This window comes from Scardinius erythrophthalmus (genome assembly GCF_964197995.2).
Source record: "Scardinius erythrophthalmus genome assembly, chromosome: 21".
NCBI lineage: Eukaryota > Metazoa > Chordata > Actinopteri > Cypriniformes > Leuciscidae > Scardinius > Scardinius erythrophthalmus.
The window spans coordinates 1,706,700-1,729,411 of NC_138241.1; the positions used below are offsets into that span (position 1 = coordinate 1,706,700).

General features: G+C 39.8%; 1 protein-coding gene across 1 annotated transcript in view; it reads left to right on the forward strand.

Annotated features, from left to right (window-relative positions):
- Positions 1–1,445: 1,445 nt before the first annotated feature.
- The window catches only part of slit1a (slit homolog 1a), a gene marked incomplete at its 5' end in the record, with an annotated part of 120,621 nt that continues 99,354 nt past the window's right edge, over positions 1,446–22,712 (forward strand). The window contains 4 exons of the mRNA XM_081351729.1: positions 1,446–1,624; positions 14,081–14,152; positions 15,211–15,282; positions 17,762–17,833. Of these exons, the coding sequence (XP_081207855.1) occupies positions 1,446–1,624; positions 14,081–14,152; positions 15,211–15,282; positions 17,762–17,833 (395 nt within the window). The remainder of the gene's footprint in view (positions 1,625–14,080; positions 14,153–15,210; positions 15,283–17,761; positions 17,834–22,712) is intronic.

Genomic DNA, 22,712 nt, shown 5'->3' on the forward strand with positions numbered 1-22,712 from the left:
GTCCAGACACCCTAGGCACAACCTTAAGCAATGGCCCTGAACGGTGGTTTAATATCAACATTGTGACAACGCTGTAACAACCTTCACCTCACAACGTAGTTATAGCAATCTTTTTGGCCATGTTGTTAAAACGTTGTTAGAAGGTTGGGTACACCAACGTTCTGTGTTTGCTGGGTAGCGGCTTGTTTTGAGTTAGAGTTAGTACAGAGAAATGCATGTAACAAACTTTTGCCATGTAATTTTATCCACAAGGAGGAGCAGTGGAGGAATGTGTGTGAAGTAAATCAGATGCCAAGTGTGGAGAAGTCTTTTCAGCATATCCTTTTGTCCAGAAAACCTTTCATTAAGATGGACACATTGTTATTGTTATTGTTGCTGACGCTTTACACTGGAAGGATACGCAACATTCTGTCATTGTGTTTATTCATCTTTGCACTGTAAAAACATTTTGGTTGCGCAAAAGAACACCAATAAAACCCAATACAAAAACATGGTTGGAATGCATGACCTCTTAACATGCTTAATGCTCTCTATTTATTTTAATTTTCATGGTTTTGTTTGCAAACATTGTAGGAATTCATATTCACTGAGGTGAAGGCATATTTTCATTGTTACTCACTGATATCCACTATTAGACCTTTTGCTGGTGTCTGTGAAACGCTGGATGATTGCATTCCAAGCTTAATGTTGCAAAACACCATTTAATTAACTATGACTTTCTCAAGAAGGGTGGCCGTTGAATAGTTCATGTGATAAAATAGAGAAAACTTCAATCAAAGTGCAATGCCGAGACAATCTACATCATCATCAGAGGCAGAGAAATGACTGTGCAAACAAACAAGAATCTGATTTTTTTTTTCTCTTGCTCTCTTCAGCCAAGGTTTGGATTTCAATGAAGAAGTCAAGCGACAAAAAAAAAAGTCCACATGCTTTCCACAAAGGCTGTGTCATTTTGCTCCCTGCATTGCTAACCTTCCCCCATCTCGAAGCATGATTATACAGGGCTGTTTTGGGGAGGGGAGGGCCGTGGGGGTTCGGACCCCTCTCTTCACAGGGGCCTTTGCCTGAGGACGGGCGGCGGCGGGCCATGTGCCGTCTGAGAGAGAGAGAGAGAGAGAGAGAGAGGGGAGTTTAAGGTTCTGCCAGGGGTGGGGGCGAGTGAGGATAGGGAGGGGTGCGAGAGAGAGAGAGAGAGAGAGAGAGAGAGAGAGAGTGGGAGGAGTCCGGGAACTGCTATTTGTAGATCCTTGTGATGGATTACTGCCGTGTGTGTGTGAAGAGAGGATAGAGATTTTTTGTTCCTCGGATCCCCTTTCTTCAGTCGTGGAGCGCGTTACGCACACAAGCGACCAAGCAACTCCTCCAAGAAGAAGAGGGAAAGGAGAGTTTGTGCGGAAAGTGAAGCAGCCGCTTTTTTTCTTCCTCTGGAAACGGTCTCAGAGATCATGAGAGGAGGATACGGATACTCTGCGAGGCTGGTGGAGGTGTGTGTGTGGATCCTGCTGGTGTGTGAGGCGGTCGTGGCGTGTCCGGCGCTCTGCACGTGCAGCGGCACCACTGTGGACTGCCACGGGCTCGGGCTCAGAACCATGCCCAGGAACATCCCCCGAAACGCTGAGAGGCTGTGAGTACACACTTCATGTCCATCTGTGTGTGTAGGTGTTGGGGAGGAGGGTGTGTGTGTGTGTGTGTGTGTGTGTGTGTGTATGCATCATTACCGGGAGGAATTCAATGAGAACAATAGCTGGATGAGGCACTGCCGTCCTGGACAGGTACAGTCAGGCGTGATGTTGACATGAGGAGAAACTTCCCATATCACTCCTCCAGCTCGCTCCTCAGAACTTTCCCTTCTGCGTTCACTCGTTCCCCCAGTCACGTTCAGACGAGAGGATCTCTGTGCATTGGGCATTCTCTATAGTTCTGCAGATAAGCATTTGTGCACAAACAAGTATTCATTACTTCCAGTGTTGGGTAAGTTAAGGTCCTTGCACACTGAGTCGTATGCGTCATTCGGTGGCTCTGGATTCTCAAAAACCTCTAAAATTGCTCACTTCGGATGCAAAAAACGCAGAAAATCAAATCACCCGATCCGAATTTTTTTTTTATGACGGACGAAAGTTTCGCAGGGAGTGTCTAACCGTGATTGACACAACGTGAGGTCGTATTTATTTTTTTAACGTGCAAAAATTTCGGACTCAGTGTGCAGGACCTTTACTCTAAAAAAGTCATTAATTACTAGTTACTAATTACATCTTCAACAGTGTAATTAGATTACTGTACTAATTACTCTCTCTAAAAAAGTATTTAATTAATTACTTTCTAAATCCCACATCAACATCCATCGGATGAACAATTCAAGGATAAACACGAAACTGTTCTTTTAATTCTTTAAATAAATACTATACAACTGCATGAATTGTGCTTAAACTGACCAAACAATTTAAAGGGAGAATGTTACTTTTTAACATACTTTTAACACTCATGTATCAGACAATACATTTTGATGTTAATCCCACTATTGCTTTATATAATTGTATAGTCATTCTCTAAAATGGAATAGTTGTGCAAATAAACATTTGTTAACAAACAAGTATTCATTACTTCACTGAGCTCATTGTTTCTGCCTTAAATTATTACATTGTTTGCATTAATTATTGAATTAATAAATTTTTAGCTAACTGTGATTTGGATATGTACATTTCTGAAATGCATAACTTAGACAGCCACCTCTGATAACAGAATACTCTAAATTGTAATGTGGACTGTAAAGCTGCTTTGAAATGATGTGTATTGTGAAAAGCGCTATACAAATAAATGTGAATTGAATTGAATGAGGAAGTCTGATGAATTATGCATGTCAGAACCACCTTGAGATTTGAAGGAATTCGTGTTTTATATTAAATTTCAAGCCCCAGCTAGTTTAATATTATATGCGAACCACATCAGCGGGAGGAGAGTTTGCTATCAGTGGTTCATTGCTTCGAACTTCACTTCCACACAGTCGTGTCCAGACAGAAGTCTTAGAGTGAGTGTGTCCTCGAGTCTCCACAATCATTGGGGGTGGATGAACAAAACCAATCTCTTTGCACTTGTCAAAGGGCATTTCTATCACATCCAGGCTTCAGGATGTCTTTGATGGATTCTGTAATGACTGTGTGTTCAGTAAGTGTGAAAATCACACACCCCCCCTCCCCATTTCTCCCAGCTTTCCCCATTAACCCACAGTTCAGACCTGACACACCCGCTCACAGAACAACATTCTCTGAGCTTCTGCCTTATGCAAGCATTTTTAAAGGGTTCCTTGATTGTGATTTCACTTTTTTAACTTTAGTTAGTGTGTAATGTTGCTGTTTGATTATAAACAACATCTGCAAAGTCGCAACGAGGCTCAAAGTTCAAAGCAAAGGGAGATATTTTATTTTACAGAAATCACTTTTTAAGGACTACAACAAATGGCTGGTAGGAACTACAATGAGCTTCCTCCCGGGTTAGTGACACTAACCCTAAAATTTACATAAACTCCGCCCCCGGAACACGATTTGTAGATTATCATGACAGAATATGCTAATCAATGACTAGAAGATAACTACACATCAGCTACATAAATTCATCAACTAACCATTCAGAAATGTCCTGTTGCTTCTACATGTTGTCACTTCTTGAGTCTCTCCATCTTTGTCTGACTCCGGTTTGAACATAAAGGCTAAAAGTTTTTGAAATGTTCAATGCACACACACACACACACACACACACACACACACAGGAGCAGTTGTAGCTCCGCCCTCTGTGCCGGGAGCAGCAGCTCATTTGCATTTAAAGGGACTCACAACACACAAAAATGGCGCGTTTTTGCTCACCCTCAAAAAGTGACAATTTTAACATGCTGTAAAAATATCTGTGGGGTATTTTGAGCTGAAACGTCACATACACACTCTGGGGACATCAGAGACTTATTTTACATTAGTGAAAATGCCATTATAGGACCCATTTAAAGACTATGCATCTGAAGTTAGTAGTGGATAGAGTCGCTCACTGCAAAAGTAAATGCCCCCTTCTCTCTGATGTGCAGATATCATGCGTCCAGCGTAACTGTTTGAAGCAGACAGATTATTTAATGCGCTCTGAGGCTCTCTGTTCTTTAAATGAATAATCTCAGTCATTTCGTATGTACCCGGCGTTCATCTTCAGACGTCCAGAGACTCGACCCTTCTTATTTTATCTATGCTAGTGCATCTATTTATACTGGCTCCGGAAGCCGCTGAGCCGGAGATCAAACGCCGCTGTTGATGATCTGATTGAGAATTCTCTTTAAACTCGGAGGATCGGGCCGCTCGCGCTGTGAACTCCAGCTCGGATGTACTCAAGAATTCCTCACGCAGGCCAAATGTCCCTGTGAGCTTCCACTGATTGCTTATTGATTGTCTGGAAAGTGGACGGCGGCTCAGAGCGAGAAACACTATAGGCTCTGCTGCTGGATCCCAGTGATAAATCTCATAAAACCAATATAAGATTAGCTTGTGAATGTGGAGCTTTTAGAGGTGTTTGTGATGACAGTCACATAGCAGTACAGAAGAGCATGTTCATGTGTATGTTAAAAATCCAGCTTTTAATGTAGTTTATGTGTCTATGTGGTGTTTTTAATCTGCTTTAAGACAAACCATGTGTAAATTCATAAGTCGACACCATTGCTGAGTATTTCCTCCTTAAAACTGCAGTGAACCAAAGACAGTCTCAAAAACACGCTTTGAAATCGCTGGTGTTTCTGACGTCACAAACTACCTTGTAACCAATCAGATCAACGTGTGATCGTCAACCAGTGGATCTCTGAGCTGAGGGAGTGAGTGGAGGCGGGGCTCATTTGCATATTCATAGAACCATGCATACTAAATGAGGCAAGGGTGTCGAGTTACATTCAAGATATTTTAAGGCAAAAAAAACATTTAAATATGTAATTTTGGTGATCAAAGATGAGTTTTAAGGTTAAAATCATTGACTAGAGATGGACTTTTAAGACATGCATGGTAGTTCTTAAATGTCTTAACTTAGCGTTTTCAGACCTGAAGATCGTTTGCTTTGTTCATAAAACAGGGATTCAAATTATGATGTTGCAATTTCGTCTTGGTTCAGTTCACTCTCACAAAATTGTTAATACACCAAATATGGTGTGGATCTGAGCGTGGATTCATACAGTATATGGCTAAATGAACCAAACTAGGGGAGAAAATGTGCCAAAGCAAACGCCCTTCAGATGCATTGGAGGAAGTAGAAGGGCCGCTTGTGCTTTTGAAACGGCATGTTTAAATGCTTTGGCTTCCCCCAATTTACATGCTCATCAAGTCTAATTAAGCAGTGAGGAAGCGATGAACAAGCTTGGCCTATGCGGACTGCAATGCAAACATTATGATAAATAATGATGGGAATAATCTAATGACGGCAGGATGAGGAGCTGTTTATTAACCCTCATTGATTAACCTCATTGACATTTCGTTTGCAACTCTATGACTTGCATCGGCTTCTTGATGGATCAGACTCATTACAGCTCCGTAACTGGCCCACCAAGCCCTGCTTTACAGCATCAAAGGGTTTCCCTGGAATCTGCTTTTTCTCTTTTAATTCATTAGCTGGTTAATGAGCGGTGGTTCCCCCCTAACTCAACTGTGTTATGGCAGAAATGGTTGTGGCACTTTGCCAGGAGTAGCGTTTGCTCTTTAAACTCACATCACAGCCAGGTTTTAGCGGTCTGAACGAGCTGTAATGAGCTTTACGTTTTACCATGTTCGTTAGAACATACTCCACTGTGCTTGATGATTCGCACACACTCCTTTAATGTACAGATCATAGAGAAGCAGTAATTTCATATTTCTAAAAAAAAAGGGCAACTTCAAAAGAATCCATCCACAACACAAATAATGCTAAAACTAAAATATTTTGATTAAAATAACTTTCATGTTTTATAAATGTAAAAATTGTGAATAGAATTTAGTTTACTGTAAATAAAAATGGTGAGTTGCACTTATTTTTCTTTCACTATAAGCACTGAGGCCTACATGTTAGTTTTAAACAGCTTTATAAATAATAGACTTGATTCTCTACGAGGGGTTAAAGCTAACTGAAGTACTAACTAATGTTAGTCAGTTAAGCTGCTCTTCTTCAGACAACAAACACTTCTCATAGTGACCTGTGAGTGAGGGGTTATTTATGGAGAGCACATGTACGTATTGTATGTTGTCCTGAATGAATCGTTTTTAATTTAGGATGTGGTTTGATCACTGAAAGATCTCATCTGTGTGTTTGCTGGTTTGGAGGAGCTTCCAGGATTGAGATGCAAACTCCTGAGCTCAAGCATGTTCTGGTGGACGAAGACTTGACCGTCACAGGTGGTGTTTAGTTCAAGTAGCCAAGTACATTTAGGCAAGTTAACTACTTCGTTTTACTGTAAGGCAGGGGTGCCCAACCCTGCTCCTGCCGATTGACTGTCCTGCACAGTTCATCTCCAACCCTAATCAAACACATTTTCAAGTGATCCTGAAGACCTTAATTGGTTGCTTCAGGTGTGTTTGATTAGGGTTGGAGTCGATCGGCTGGAGCAGGATTGGGCACCCCTGCTGTAAGACATTACTGAGTTTGAGATACGAGGCAATTTCAGATGCACTTGGTTGATATTTTGCACTTCATTTTGTTAGTCCACTTTAGACTTAATACTTTATACTAGTAACTTATTAAAAGTGACTTTGCAACTACCTGTCATTAGAGTATTAGTAGACTGTTAGGTTAGGGTTAGAATAAGTTGACATGTAGTTGCAAAGTTACTTGTAGATGGTAGAAAGTCTACGGAACGAAAATATATTTCCTATATATGAATTATCAATATATTAAATGGTTTAACAGTATATTATATACAGAATAATATATTACAATATATTAGGGATTGCCGCTTTTCATATATTGAAAAATATGTGACAATATATTTACTAATAAATCATAATGTATGTAATTTTATATTCAGTAATATACTTCATAATATATACAGTAGATGTATATGTGATCAGATATGGTACTTTACATGTAATACATTTCAGATATATTTACTCATGCAACATAAACACGCATTTATAGAGAAATATATAATGTAATATATTGCAGTGTTATATAATGTAATGTAATGTAATAATGTAGTTTTTAGCCAAGAGACTATCTCTGTACTGAGGAGTGCACAGTCATAACTTATAAAATATAGTAATTATATTATTAATGGTTCCCTTTCGGAAGGGAACTCGCACTGCGTCAGAACGCTATGGGGAACGCCTCCGCGTGAACCAGTGCCTGAAACGCTCATCTAATCACGGCAATCCTATTGGCCGGCGACAGCCTATGACATCATCACTAGTGCAACCCGGAAGTATTTAAGGGGAGCCCGGAGAACATGTCAACATCTTATCGTCTTCAGGGACTGTTTTGTTTGTACGCTTCAAAAAGGTAATCATGGCTTGTGAAAAACGCTTCAGGAAGTGTGTGCATCCGTGTCTAAGATAATGATACTTGATGACACACAACTTGTTTTTTGTTTGTGCTCAGAGCATGCATGATCAGTTCCTGAGGGATCTACTTGTGCCACTGTGAGTTTTTCCCCTTGAGAAGATCTCAGACATCTGCACCAGGCGATTCAGGGCCCGCCCGTGCTGAGCTGAGCTGAGCAGAGACTGGAATCGTGGGGTTTCAGAGGGAGCTCGCCGAGGAGGTTGAGAGAGTTGTTAATCTCTCATGCCCTTCAGAGACTCGTGAGAGTGAGCTGCAGGATGAGGATGTGTGTTCTCACTAACATCCTCTGATCCAGCAGCGAGTGCTCTGCTGTGTATAAAGGCATGGAAGAACCCGTGTTCAGCGCGCATTCATCGCCATCAGCGAACTACGCTGATGTTGAGGGTATGCGTGAACACGGGTATGTGTCAATGCCCCAATTGGCGAGACGCTCGCGAAGCATCGACACTAAGTGCTCCGGCCCTGCCTCTTAAGCCACTAAAATATGACAGCATGCTTAAATGGCAGGGCATACGCGTGGCGGGTCTGGCTGGTGATGCCCTGCACACAGTGGCGGTGGTGCAAGCACACCAGGCTGATCGGCTGACAGATTTGAAGCATTTAAATCTCTCACCCCAAGCGCTTCTTGCATCAGCCTGAGACTGGACCTATGAACCCTTCTGTAGGTCTGGCGTTGAGTTTGGTAGTAAGTGTGCTCTTTCGTGCTCTTATGGTGATTTTTGTTTTTAATTCATTTTGTGAATGTCGTTAAGGCCATCGCTCAACGGGCAGTAGGTTGAGCTCTGTAGGTCTTCTCCCTTTACGTGAGTTTTTATTAAGGTTGAATAATAGGCCACAGTTCCCTGTTAGGAAGTATTAAGGGGGTGTAAAATATGGTTTTCATAGGATGGTGAAATTAGGGCCCTGAAGTTCCCATATATAGGTAAGCTATGCATACCCTTCCCATAGGCCTCCTCTTATGTTAGAGTCGTCAGCCTTATGTAACATGTAGTGCCAATCTGTTAATAGTGAACAGGTTGGCTGTATGGAAGATTCTCTAGTGAGGCCTATTCTATCGGGAGTTATTCTCCTGAGGCCACCGCTCCGTCAAGCTCCAGATGGAACTAAAGAGTCAAGCATTGGCCCTCTTCGGGGCACCTTGATAGCCACCTTATACTAGAGCAGCAGTTCTCCTCTTACTTTAGAGAGTCGTTGAGATCATAGCTCTGAACTTCAGTCACTTTATATTCGTGTGTCGGCCCTCACGGGGCCGCCTCTATTTCTGGCTTAAGCTTAGTAACTAGGAAATTGGTGGCGGTCTGCTAAGCATTCTCGTCTCAAGCCTCTCAGTATCTGAGTGTAGGCTCTTTAGAGCTAGAGCCCATCAGGATCATTTATTCCTGTAAATCTAGTTGTTCCTAGTACTGGCCTCCTCCTACTACAAGAGTCATCTAGCCAAGGCCTGCCTTTTGCACTAGGCATAAAAATGCTAGTGGTGTTATAGGGTAGATAGCATAGGTAGCAGGCTATCTTCAAAAAGCCTCCCATGCAGATATCTCATGGTTGTCAGGCCTTTCTCTCTAGAAAGTAAGAAGCCGTATACTCAGGCCTTCGCCCTTTAGAGCTGAGTATCGTAGATAGTTTATCCAGCTAGGCCTTAAAACTGAAAAAGATTTTTTTTCCGCTGAGCCCTTTTATATAAAATAGTTTAAGTCATAAGGTTGAATGTCGTTGCCGCTTATTGTGGCCTCCATTTCCTTGGGTTTAGTAGAGAATGTAAAATCTGTCTTGTAACAAATAAGATAATAGGCCTCGACCCTGATACTCTCCTTAGGGTCATGCTGATAGTGCTCCCCTTGTTAAGGTCTTTATTCAGAGTACTTTGCTACCCATAGCTCGTATGATATCACCCTTCACCACCCAGGCTTAGGTAGAGACAGATTAATTACTCCCTTCCACTTGGGATGGTTGAGTATGTTCCCTTAGAGCCGAAGCACTGCCTGGGCTGACGCCCGTGACAGTCGAAGCTGTAGGCCTTACAGTAGGCCTCCTTGATAATCTGGTAGTGTAAGATTGTACTCCCCTTGCTTTAAAGGGTCGATAGCATTTCTGCTGAGTACACTGCCTGTTGGCAATGTAAACCTTAGAGCTGGAGGCGCTCCCCTATTAGGGTCCCTTTAGAGTGCCCAGCCTCCACAGGGCTCCACTGTGTAGATCCAGGATCTAATAGAGTCACTCCCCTCGTTTGCAAGGGTTAGAAAGCGCTATGCTGAGTTCTACTCTCCAGGATGCCCGTCTCTATGATCCGGTCGGTGAGTGATTACTGCCACTATCTGCAGTCCTCACTATCGGATGCCTCCACATGTAAGGCAAGTAATACGAGAGACTCTATTTAAAAAGCACTGCCCGGGCTGACGTCTGTGAAAGTCGAAGTTGTAGGCCTTACAGTAGGCCTCCTCGATAATCCGGTAATGTAAGATTGTACTCCCCTTGCTTTAAAGGGTTGATAGCACGTTTGCTGATTACACTGCCTGTTGGTAATGTGAAATAAGTATAACCAGGCCCACAGAGATGTCCGTGAGAGTACCTGACTTCTGTGGCTAGCTCTGCTAACAGTCCCGCTATCAAGTAGTTAGGCCTTGACAGGCCCCCTTGAAGGCGGATCCCCAACGAGTTGGATGCTTAGCATTGCAAAGGTAAAACCTAGCCCAGAGCTTGGTCTATACTTATCAAGTTTTGAGTGTAGTGTTCCAGAATCTATCTGAGGATCGTTCTGTTTGAATGCTTAGCTTCCTAAGTCTGGTCAGAAGGTTGAAGGACTCTCACAAGGCCTCCCTGTTAGATCAGCCCTAGAGCTGGAGGCGCTCCCCTATTAGGGTCTCTTTCAGAGTGTCCAGCCTCCACAGGGCTCCACTGTGTAGATCCAGGATTGGGTTGAGTCACTCCCCTCGTTCGCAAGGGTTAGAAAGCGCTATGCTGAATTCTACTCCCTGTCTCTATGATCCGGTCTGTGAGCGATCACTGTCTGCAGTCCTCCCTATCGGATGCCTCCACAAGTGAGGCAAAATATGTTAGAGACTCTGTTTAGGAAACAGACAGGTTGTTGGCAAGACTAGTTCATTAAATTAGACCAGGTCAGCCTCCCTGGTGGCATGTAGGGATGACTTCATGTCCCCTTCAGAAAGTGACTGAACGGGACTCCTTTGGACCCCCTGGCCATATTCCCTTAAAGATACCCCTTCCACAGAAGTTGTTGGTTCCAAAGCTTTTGAGCGGCCTTGGTAGGCCTTCATTGTGTCGGAGGCCTCTTTGAGGCTTATAGCTTGGGCAGTGGCTGTAGGGAATACTGTTGCTGACAGCCTGTATGTGAGCTGAACGGGGAGTGTTTTTGGCATTTCAGTGAAACTGCCGTTTTTTTTAAGTTTTTTGTCAAAGCCATAATTTGACATGCACTCCCCTCAGCATGGCAGCGTGGGTAGATCGTTCCAGCGTTCTGACCAAGCGGCAACATTCTAATCTGAAAAATGAAGCCTACCCGGAAGTGCGAAAAACTGCAATACATCGAAAATCCGCTAGAGGGAGGTCCCAAAAGGGAGCAAATGTCCATAGACCCCATGTTAAAATGTCAGTTTTCACAGCATAAATTCATGTTTTTACAGGTTGGTCCCATGGACTTTTATTGTGTTTTTCGATAGCTTCTGAGTGCCTGACAACTGTGAGGGGGGTGAATTTTTTTCTAACTCGTTAGTTTAGATCGTATTTAGATATAAAATGTATGACAAATAAGGGCGTGGTTAACTTTGATTGACAGCTTGATTGACAGCTTAGTCAAGGAGAATGACAACATAAGCGCCATTTTTTAACACAGTTGAAAGATAATACTACTGTTTCTGTATCATGAAATGTAGTTTTAAGAGTTTTTCAGGCGAGAATGTAGTTGTTTAAAGCTCAAATCTGTGGTTTATTTAAAGATTTATGAAAATTTTATCCAGTTGTGAGATGAAGCGATGACCGGGCGCTCGGCGCTCATGTACCCCGCCTGGAACAGCCTTTCCTCGGCCAGTCGTTCAGACGTTTGCCGCGGACTCTGGCGTCTCTGTAGTGGTAAACATGAGATATAATTCGTCTTGTGTATATCTAACGGGCAATTTTTGGTCTCGTGAATTTATAATTTGTTCCCTGGCCAATCGTTTTGGCTGAGGGGAACTTTCATAACTTTATAAGCTATTTAACTTTACCGTTGTATGGTTAGACTAGAGCGCTGACTTTGTATGTTTGACTGAATTGTTTGCTTTATTTGTATAGCTTCTTATACCTTTTACTTATACTTTTATAATGGCTAATATTGATAAAAGTGAAATTTAACAAAAAGAGACTGGGTTGAGTTATGTCATTTTAAATTTTAATACAACGAAGATGATCTGTAATGTTGTTTACTGCAAAATCTGTTGTTTAGTACAAATGCACATATTGCCTGGACCATATTAAAATGTTTAATATTTGTATATTATATTTAAAACGAAAAGAGGCAGGTTTGTGTTTTATATTTTGTTTTGTTTTTATAAATAGGCAAACGTTATGTGCAGTGAATATAATCAATACGCGTTGCCTGAACCACATTTGTGTGGCTATAATGTTTAAGATTTCTTTAAATGAAAACGAAAAGAGTTAGTATGGTGTTTTATAACATATTTCGTTGCCTAAAATATACACAGAGATAACCGAAGTAGCAGAGCGAGCTGAGTGACGTGCGCTGCGTCAGAAGGTGGGCGGGGTTAGGATTTCCCAAGATTTTCCAAGATGGCGTATACCCCCCATAAACGGCTTCAAAACCGTTCTTCAGAAAGTCTATGGGTGACGTCAGACGCTGTGTCCATATTTTTTACAGTCTATGGTTCTGACGCTGTGCGAGTTCACTTTCGAAAGGGAACGTCTCAGGTTACGACTGTAACCTATGTTCCCTGAGAACAGGGAACAAGTCACTGCGTCTTATCTACTTCCGGGTCGCACTAGTGATGATGTCATAGGCTGTCACCGGCCAATAGTATTGCCAATAGTATTAGATGAGCGTTTCAGGCACCGGTTCACGCGGAAGCGTTCCTCATAGTGTTCTGACACAGTGTCTCGTTCCCTGTTCTCAGGAAATATAGATTACAGTCGTAACCCAAGACGTTTTCGGCCAATCGTCAACCAAACCACAGGCTCTACTCTTAAGCACAATGGTAACCCCAAAAAATCACACATACCAGAAAACCTTTTTAAATAAAAAAATAATAGAGCATTAAAAACTAACAGACTTTAACTACCCCCCCCCCCTGCATTTTAATATTGAGCAAAACACATTAAATAACACTTAATTTTAACATTTACTCTCCTTTAACAGTCAGAAGCAAAGCATTCTGGGAACTAGAAATCTATTGTAACTCATTCTGTGAATGTACTGTATATATATATATTTATATATTTTATATATATATATATATATATATATATATATATATATATATATAATATTACATGTAATGCTATTTTTGTCTTCATTTATAAATATTTGGTAACACTTTATTTTACAGTGTCCTTGTTACAGATGTTACATGTAGTTACCGTAGTAATAACAGTAAATTATGCATAATTACATGCAACTAACCCTCAACCAAAACCTAATCCTACCCTAACCCTATAGTAAGTACATGTAGTTAATAAATATTACTCAGTACTTAAATATATAATTACACTGTAACAATGACACCTTAAAATAATGTGTAACCAAATATTTTATATTATTCATAAACATATAGTCATACATGGTCAATGCATATTTTGCAGTATATTGAAAAATATAAGCACTAGTTTCCCATATATGGAAATGTATTATGTAATAAATCGCATTATATTTCGCAATATATTCCCATATGTGTTTGTTCCGTAAGGGGTGGAGCATCAAAATAAAGTGTTAGCAGAAATGAAGAAAACAGTCGAGTAATACTATAATGACGGCTAGCTGACATGCAAAGAAATAAAGTGTTACTGATATGTTCTTGTAGAGTTTCTCTTAAGAACATTTGTCACCAAATTCTTCAAGCGCAGATCCGATCTCAGAAAGCCTGAACTACAAGACAATAACCCGCGGAGTGTCTACACTGGTGTCTGCCGAACAGCAGCGCATTATTCCTGTGCTGTGCACCTGTGTGAACATCTGTCTCTGTGTGTGTGAACATCTGTCTCTGTGCTGGCTCCCACGAGTGCTCATTACAACCAATAGAAAGTGCATGACTTTGTATCCAGTATTCACGGGAGATTTGTGTGTGTGAGTGTGTGTTTCTCTCAGTGATTGGGGACGAGGTTTGCAACAAAAAAGAAACACGTTCCCAATAATGAGCGAAGAACCCACACAGTATTTTACAGCAGCAAATTATCCACCTGGTTTTGTACAGTTACAGAGCGCAGTGTAGGCTATGTATGTGTGTATTGTGTCTGGTTTATGACACTTGTTGAGCGAAATAAGTCATTACAGCAATGCTATATCCATACCTGGACTGAAAACTCTTGTTTCTTCTTCTAGGGAACTGAATGGAAACAACCTCACACGCATCAACAGAAATGACTTCTCTGGACTCAAGTATCTTCGAGTTTTGTGAGTTCTGCATTTATACATACTTCATATTTTGTATATACTAAATATGTGATAATCATCTTAAGGGCGGATGCTTCTTATCGCATGACTCCGGATGTTGTGCATTTTACAATAAGGTCCCATTATTAGTCAATGCATTAACACTGAGCAATACATTCATTAAACTACTCAATAATCTTTTTAACGCGATTTAACTGATCATTGTGAGTTCACATTAGCTCATATACAACACATTTTAATAATGTTTTGGTAATTATTGAAATTAATATTGTTTCATTGTTAGATCATGTGAAATAATAATGTTAACAAATGTAAACTTACTGTAAAGAGTTGCAATTTAGTTGCAAAAGCATGTACTGTAACATAGATGTGTTTGCCAATTGTGAAGGGATAATCATCCAGACAAATATATTGATATTGCATTCCAGCTTTCCAAGGGAAAACTCTTCACAGATATTACATCATTCATACTGTCGGTCAAATATAACTCACATCAAGAATGCACCATGAAACTATTAAATATTTTGGCATTTATAAAAGCATGAAGTGAACTACTCACGCATTGTTTGAAAAACAATCCCACAAATGCCACTTTAAATCAGCTCTGTGAAGACGATTTAAGCAGTTTATAGCCAGACTTTGAGGGTTTGGTTCAGTTCTGTGTATATTTACTATCATTTGGGTGTAAATGCGCTGTAAATCTCCTCATGTTATAATGAATTACATTCTCTTCTGTCTTCATGCACTCAAACCTGTCCTCAGATCTCGCCTGCTGGCGCTTTAAAGGAGTAGTTCACACAGAAATGTCCTGTTTGTTTACTCACCCCAAGGCCATCTAAGATGTGTATGCCTTTCTTTCCTCGGCCAAAGAGAAATCACACTTTTAGAGGGAAACATTCCAGGATTTCTCTCCATTTAATGGAAGTGCTCAACGTTGACCATTTCTGGTCCAGAATCTATATTTGGGCGTCTTCCACACGACCCCAGCCGACGAATGCGGGAAATGTTGATTTGTGAGTGAGCGTTCCCTGTAAGTGATTGTGTGGTGTTGTGAACAGGCAGCTGATGGAGAACCAGATCGGGACGGTGGAGCGAGGAGCGTTCGATGACATGAGAGAGCTGGAGAGACTGTGAGTGTTCAACATTAGTTCGCTATCAGGAGAAACACTCATGCATCGTCTAAAGCAATTATCACTGTAAACAATGCTATGTGCTCTTTACTCTTTATGATAACAATATTACACGTGATATTTTTGAGCAGTTTCTAAGGCTTCATTTCTTTCATGGAATCTGAATAAATTACCTGAATAAATCATGTAAAAAAAAAAAAATTATTTAGTCTATGACACAATGAATTTAATATTTTTAATGAAATATGCTTTTTTTATTTTAAGTTGATTCTTAAAAGTGTGTGAATTAGAGTGAATGGAAATAACCTGATTATATATTTAACTTTGAGCTATATTTTATTATGAAAAAAAGAAACACCATGTTGTTAGCACAGCTTAGAAACAAACGTTTCACTGCACTAGTATAGCAAAGTTATTGCTCAGTGATCAAAGCAACTCGCTTCAGAGTATTAATACATATGTAAGCAGTTATTCACAACATAACCATAACCCCTACTCTTCTGCACAATGCTAATGATCAAAACTTCAGCTTAATAGAAACTCTTTCAAATGTCAAACATAACTGAACATTAAACATTAACAGATGTTCCCATTTACTCGAAAAACACATCAAATTTACACTTGAATAAAATTTACACTTAAAAAATTACACGTAATTCCATTTACTCTCCATTTCCTGTGATGTGCAAAGCATGCTGGGAACTAACAATGATGTCCCTAAATAAAACCGCATAATTGAACTAATTCTCTTAAAATGAATTGGTGGCCTTTTTTCCTTAATGTAATCCGTTTAATCGGTTCAGTTTAATATCATGAATGTATTAAAAAAAATCGATCTCTTGGTTTTATTAGTGAGATGTTCTCAATATTTTCTATACAACACTAAACCACAATTTTCTTAATAAAATATACGCAATATTTTTAATTATCACCTTAATTTTTTTAATGAAAATTACAAGACCCATGATTCATGTTTTACTCTCATTCAATAAGGCTTTTCAAAATGGAGAAATTTGACAAAGAGTTGAGTATTTGAGTATTTGAGTATTTGAGTATTTGCATCACTGGATATTCTACATTTGGCTATGGGACCCATATTTTCCCAATGGTTATTAAGCTGTGACCTATGTTTTTAGGAATTTGAACCAAGCTAATTTATTTCACAAAAGTGGTTGACACACACACACACACACACACATACACACACACACACACACACACACACACACACTTTAATTTAAGTTGCAGTAAGTGATTTATGAGAAATGCTGTTGATAATCACTAAAACAAACACGCCCTTGCCCAAAAGGACCACACCTCTATCTTGATAGCCCCGCCCCTAAATCCACAAACACGTTATGCAAAACAGACCCCTCCCCCTAACGAGTGGACTCGCCCCTTACTGCTGATTGGCTACAAGTGTGTTGTGAGTTTCTCAGAAATCACTCACTGCACCTTTAACATACACATACATAATAAGAGTATCACTAACACTGATAAGGTAAGGCTATTGAACAGCACTGCCAAACTAGTTTTTGTTAATAATAGGGGTGTAACGAGACCCTCATGTCACGATTCGATACATATCACGATACTGAACTCACCATACGATATTATTGCGATACTCCAAGACATTTGATAAAAGGTAAACAAAAAATGTACTATTGATTTAAATGGTAAATTTGATATAACATTGTGTGTGTAAGTGAATAGTCTTGGACTTGGTGCTGGAAACCCAACACACATAATATTAGAGACACCAGAATAACAATATTCATGATTCTAAAGCTGAAAATACTGAATTATTTTGGACGAATATGCCTTCACTAGATATATCTAAAATAATGTCGGCCACTTTTTACTGGTAACAGACATTTGGCATTATCAGGACCCACTAATATTCCCCCATTGCATTATTATACATTATATTCAACATTATATAGTAGTTTAATGTAGTACTGACACTAAAACTCTAAAAAAAAAATTCTTACACAGTCATTTTTATTTTGGGCGAACTATCCACAATACAAATTGTTGGATTTTTGTATTGCGATATATTGTGACACCCCTAGTTATACAGTAAGTTGGTATGATCCACCACAGTCATCGATCACACATAGAGAACTGGTGGTGTTTTGGGTCAAGGTTATGGAGCTTGAAGTGTTAAAGAAACATATGAACAGAATGAACATCATAATCTTCCCGACTAACACAAGATTCTTCCCGTCAGCTCTAGATGTGTTGCTTCACTTATTTACTAGGATCATTTTTTGCGTTAGGTGTAGATTCCCAAGTTTAAATAGTTTCCAGGTTTCCTCACGACATTTCAGGAAGTTTTGTTTGTCTAGTTAAAGTTTTGTTTGTCTAGTTATCTTATTCTCCTGTTGTAACTGATGTCAAGTGTTCTAGTGAATCATGAGTTTGCTGATGAATATTCCCACAGTGTGTGAACGTGTGTGTGTTTCATGTTTTCTCTCAGACGTCTGAACAGAAACCAGCTCCACCAGCTTCCAGAGCTCCTGTTCCAGAAGAACGCGGCTCTGTCCCGACTGTAAGTCCCGCTTCTGCTGCTTTCTGGCTTGCTCTTCATGGAATTGCATGAATATGATGCTTTTGGGAAATCACATTCACATTTAAGCATTTGGAAAATAAAATGTTTTAGCCAGTTATTGTCCTGTGAGAATCCAGCGGATCAATTCCTGCGGCGTCAGCTGACATTTACAAACGTGTTCCCGGACTTCTCATGTGTAACATCGGGATTGTATTGTGCGTGATTTTGGTGGAAGGATGAATGATCTCTCTGTCATCATGTTGGATTGGATTTAAGCCTAAAGTTGGATTTGCTTGTGTCTCAGTGTTGTTGTATTGTTATAAATGTACATTCTGAATTATTGCTGAGTTTAATGATCATTATCTATGATCATCTTTGCCAAACTGCTTGAAATATTCTTTATGACGATGACACAAAAGGCTTCACTTTATGGATCCAATTCACTGAATACACTTGTGTGCCGATCAAGGGGAATGATTAAATGTTTTTAATTTTTTCGTAACTATTTGTCTGAGCCGAGGCTTCAGATCACCAAAATTAGATATTTAATGTTGAATGTCTGATCTCTCCAGAAATATATGGTCAGTTAAACAATGCTGAAATAAATGACCAAACATTTACTTACTATTCTGAATTTCGAACAACTTTCTGGAAATTATGTAATTTGATGCCGTTTTACTACGATTATGCAGTGAGTTGGATTAATAGAAGATAAAATAAATAAAAGTTCCTCTCATCAAGGCTGCATTTATTTGATCAGAAATACAGTAAAAACACGATTTAAGTTGCGATGTAAATCAACTGTTTTCTATGTGAATATATAGTAAAGTGTAATTTTTTCTTGAGATCAAAGCTGCATTTTCAGCATCATTACTCCAGTCTTCAGTGTCACATGATCCTTCAGAAATCACTCTAATATGAGGACTTGATGATCAAGAAACATTCATTATTATTATCAGTGTTGAAAACAGTTCTGTTGCTTTGATGAATAGAATGTTCTAGAATTCTAGAATCTTTTGTAACATTATACATTCCTTTACTGTAACTTTTAGTACATTTTTGACTCCAAACTGTTGAATTTATTTATCTATCTTTTATCTTTTATTCTTTTTATTTTTATGTAAAGCACTTTGGTTGTTTTTAGCAGCGATATATAAACAATCAAACAAGAACAAAACATGAGATAAAGCATGTAACAGTTTAAAACCATGTAAGGGAACAATATGCTTAATCTAAATGAGCAGATTTAAAGCCATTTACAGCAACTTTTATGTTTAGAGTATGAACCTTTTACATCAGTTTGACAATCCCTAGGGCCCTATCTCGCAACTGACTTTGTACAGCGACACATGTATCATTCCTATTTCTCACCCGCGCACAGCAGACTTTTCCCTCCACAGACGCACGTCGGTAAATTAGGGAATGAACTTGCGCTCCCGGGGGCGGTTCAGCGAAAAGAGGAGGCGTGTTCCGGCGCAAACGTTCCCTGGTGCTATTTTGCAGTTTCAGAAAACAATTCCTCCACTGACCAGGAGAAACCTCGTCTAAAGGCAGTGGTGCGTTATTCAGATGCTGTTTTAAGGGCGCATGCTTGGCCATAATGTAGCGTGTGCACAACACACACACACTTTGCTTCTCTCATCTACACACAGATGCAGCAGTTTTCATTTTTGCAAACCATACATTATTACAAGGAAAAATATTAACATTAATATTATGTTAAGATGTGAAAAATAGGCATAAATCTAGCTTACACATTTACCCAAATGATCATACGCCTGTTTAACCGAAGCTAATCTGTGTGTGTTTCTCCATCCCCAATGTCACTTCTCTGTGTTTTACGGCCCTGACGAGAACGTCGGTCTCCTCGGCTGTGAACCGCTCCTGGCTAATCCGCCGTTATAATAGCAATCCGCCATGGAACAAGCGCGCCTGCTCTTAAAGGGAATGTGAGATGATGCTCTGATTGGTTTATTTTTATTTATTGTAATAGCGTCGAGTTCATCGATGCGTGTCGGTTTGCTGTATAGTCACTGTTTATGAGATCCCTTTTGCATATATTTTTTTGATCAAAAGCGGTTTCTGGCAGATCCTGGTTCCGATCATCATCTCTGTTCCTGTTTCCAGCCGTTCAAGGTGGATCTTTATGTTGTTGGTGTTTCTGAATGATTTACGCCACAGAGACTCCACAAGCCCATCTGAGGGAAGCCAGAGACATTTTTAAAAACATGCTGAAATATTCAGAACGAGTGGGACGTGGAAATGAACAACAGGGAGAGAGAGAGATGAAAAGAGGACAAACACAGACAGAATTCTCCATGTATGTACAAGCGGTTCTATATTTCGCTGTCATCCATTATTCATGTCGGCAGGAGAAGCTGTGTGAAATATTCACAATGAAGAGCCGTCAGCCGAGTGACGTTTCAGTGTTTCAGAGAAGGAGGAACGGCTCTTTCTCATAATAACCTGTCCCGTTAAACACCGACCTCCAGAAATGATGGATTGATATGACATGCGGAAGTCATTACACCATTATCTGGAGGAAACACGTAAGCGATTGAGAATTGTAGACATCTTTATTCAGCGAGAGACTGCTCCGTTTCCTACAAGCCCGAGAACTGGATCATTCTGAACTGATATTAATATTATATTTCAGATTTTCAATTAAAAACAAACTTAAATAATAAAAGCTTTAGATTATATAAAGTTTTTTTGTGAATCTATTTTAATTATTCATTACATAGATTCACTTGCATTAATATAGTCAAGGTATTTTCTTTCAGCTGCCTTTCCAAAAACATTTGCGGCAACAGTGATGTTCTTTCTGTCTTGTAAATGTGTTTAAAGAGGATCTATTACATCCAAAGTCTTGATGTTGTTTCAGGCTCTACTAGAACAGGTTTTCCTGCTTGAATGTTGATTATTCTCCTCATATTCTCCATTGTTGCGGCTCCTCTCTTCCCAGTCTGTCAGTAACGCTCTGTTTACTTCCTGTCTCTATGAAGCCCCTCCTTCTGAAAAGCACACTGTGCTCTGATTGGTCAGCTGGAGCACTGTGTTGTGATTGGTCGAGCGCTTCAAGCGTGGTTGGGAAATGTCCCGCCCCTTTCCATAACCGCCAGTTTAACACACTACCAGAGAATGTCTAATAGGAAGAGAATTGGCACTCTCTGCTTACTTCCGGTTTCTGGACTGGCTGCAGTAACACGTCTCTATCCATGCGGGGGCGCTCGCAGGCGAGTGCAGAATGAATGGAGGTCTATGGCGAAAAACCCTCAAAATCCACTTTTCTCAGGATATAATTTTTTGTCTAGTAATTTGAATGTTGTATTCGAAAGGAGATGCAAAGAAATTACACATTGCTGGGTGTTAGATTTTTTAGAGTCACTTATTTGGTTTAAAAAGTCTTTTAAAATGTCAATGACGTCAGAATGCTGACGTCATTAGCATAATGCTAGCGTGTTATGGGCAACAACAACTCAACCTGTAAGAAATCGAAACGAAATAAGTACTCTTTCATTCAACTTTCGACCTATAACCCATGTTGAACTTGCAAAACCTACAATAAAATATGAGATTTCTCAACGGGAATCGGGTGAAAGAGACACATTTAGCCGTCTAGCCCCATAGACTCCCATTCAGTCTGCACTCGCCCGCGATCACCTCCAGTGGAATTCTAATGGAACTGCAACCAAGATCTATACAATGGGGCTAATAGGAAGTGCCAAGGCTCTCCGTAGACGGGCTCTGACACTACTAACTAACAACTAACAACCAGGCCCCGCCCCTTTATTCAGTGTATGAATTATTATAATGAGGAATATTGTGACGTGTTCGTTCCTGGAAGAAACTCAAGGACTTCAGAAACATTGACACTGATATAGAGAACAACTCATGACAATTGTTACTGTGTATTGATAAAGCATTTGTGAATCTAGAACAAAACAGAAATAAGTTTCCTCACTGAAGTCATTAAGTTCACAGTCTTCTACCTTTTGCATTTTTGTCTGATTTTCAAATTTTCTAAATATGTAATGTTGTGATTCTCCTCGTAGCTGTTTGGATTGATTCATGGCTTAAAATGAACACTTTTTTAAAAATACCTATGGGAAAAATGAATTGAAAATATCCCAAACGACGCTGATAAAGTATGCATGCACTAAAGCACACTATTGTTTCTAAATACAGGGCAAAGTATTTTTTACATTTAGGTAGAATCTCCTCCTAATGTCCTCATAGCCGGTGAGGAAGGGTTGCTCTGTCTCAGATGCGGATCTCTTTCACTGCTTTGTTGTCGTTTTATCTGTGTTTAGGACCAAATCATATTCTAGTGTACTTTGCTTTTCTGTTGTTTCAGTCAAATAAGTCAGATTTTTTTGTTTAAAGTCCCCCTGTAGTCAATCATTTTATCCCTTAAAACTCATCTTTGATCACCAAAATGACATATTTAAACGTTTTTTTTCTGTGAAAAAGATTCTTCATGGCTTATAATATCTTGAATGTAACTCGACACCCTTGCCTCATTTAGTATGCGCGGTTCTATGAATATGCAAATGAGCCCCGCCTCCACTCACTCACTCAGCTCAGAGATCCACTGGTTGACGATCACACGTTGATCTGATTGGTTACAAGGTAGTTTGTGACGTCAGAAACACCAGCGATTTCAAAGCGTGTTTTTGAGACTGTCTTTGGTTCACTGCAGTTTTAAGGAGGAAATACTCAGCAATGCTGTCGACTTATGAATTTACACATGGTTTGTCTTAAAGCAGATTAAAAACACCACATAGACACATAAACAACATTAAAAGCTGGATTTAGTCACAAACTCTGGAACAAACCCTGAGCTGACAGCATTAACAGCAAGCATTCTTGAGTCAGT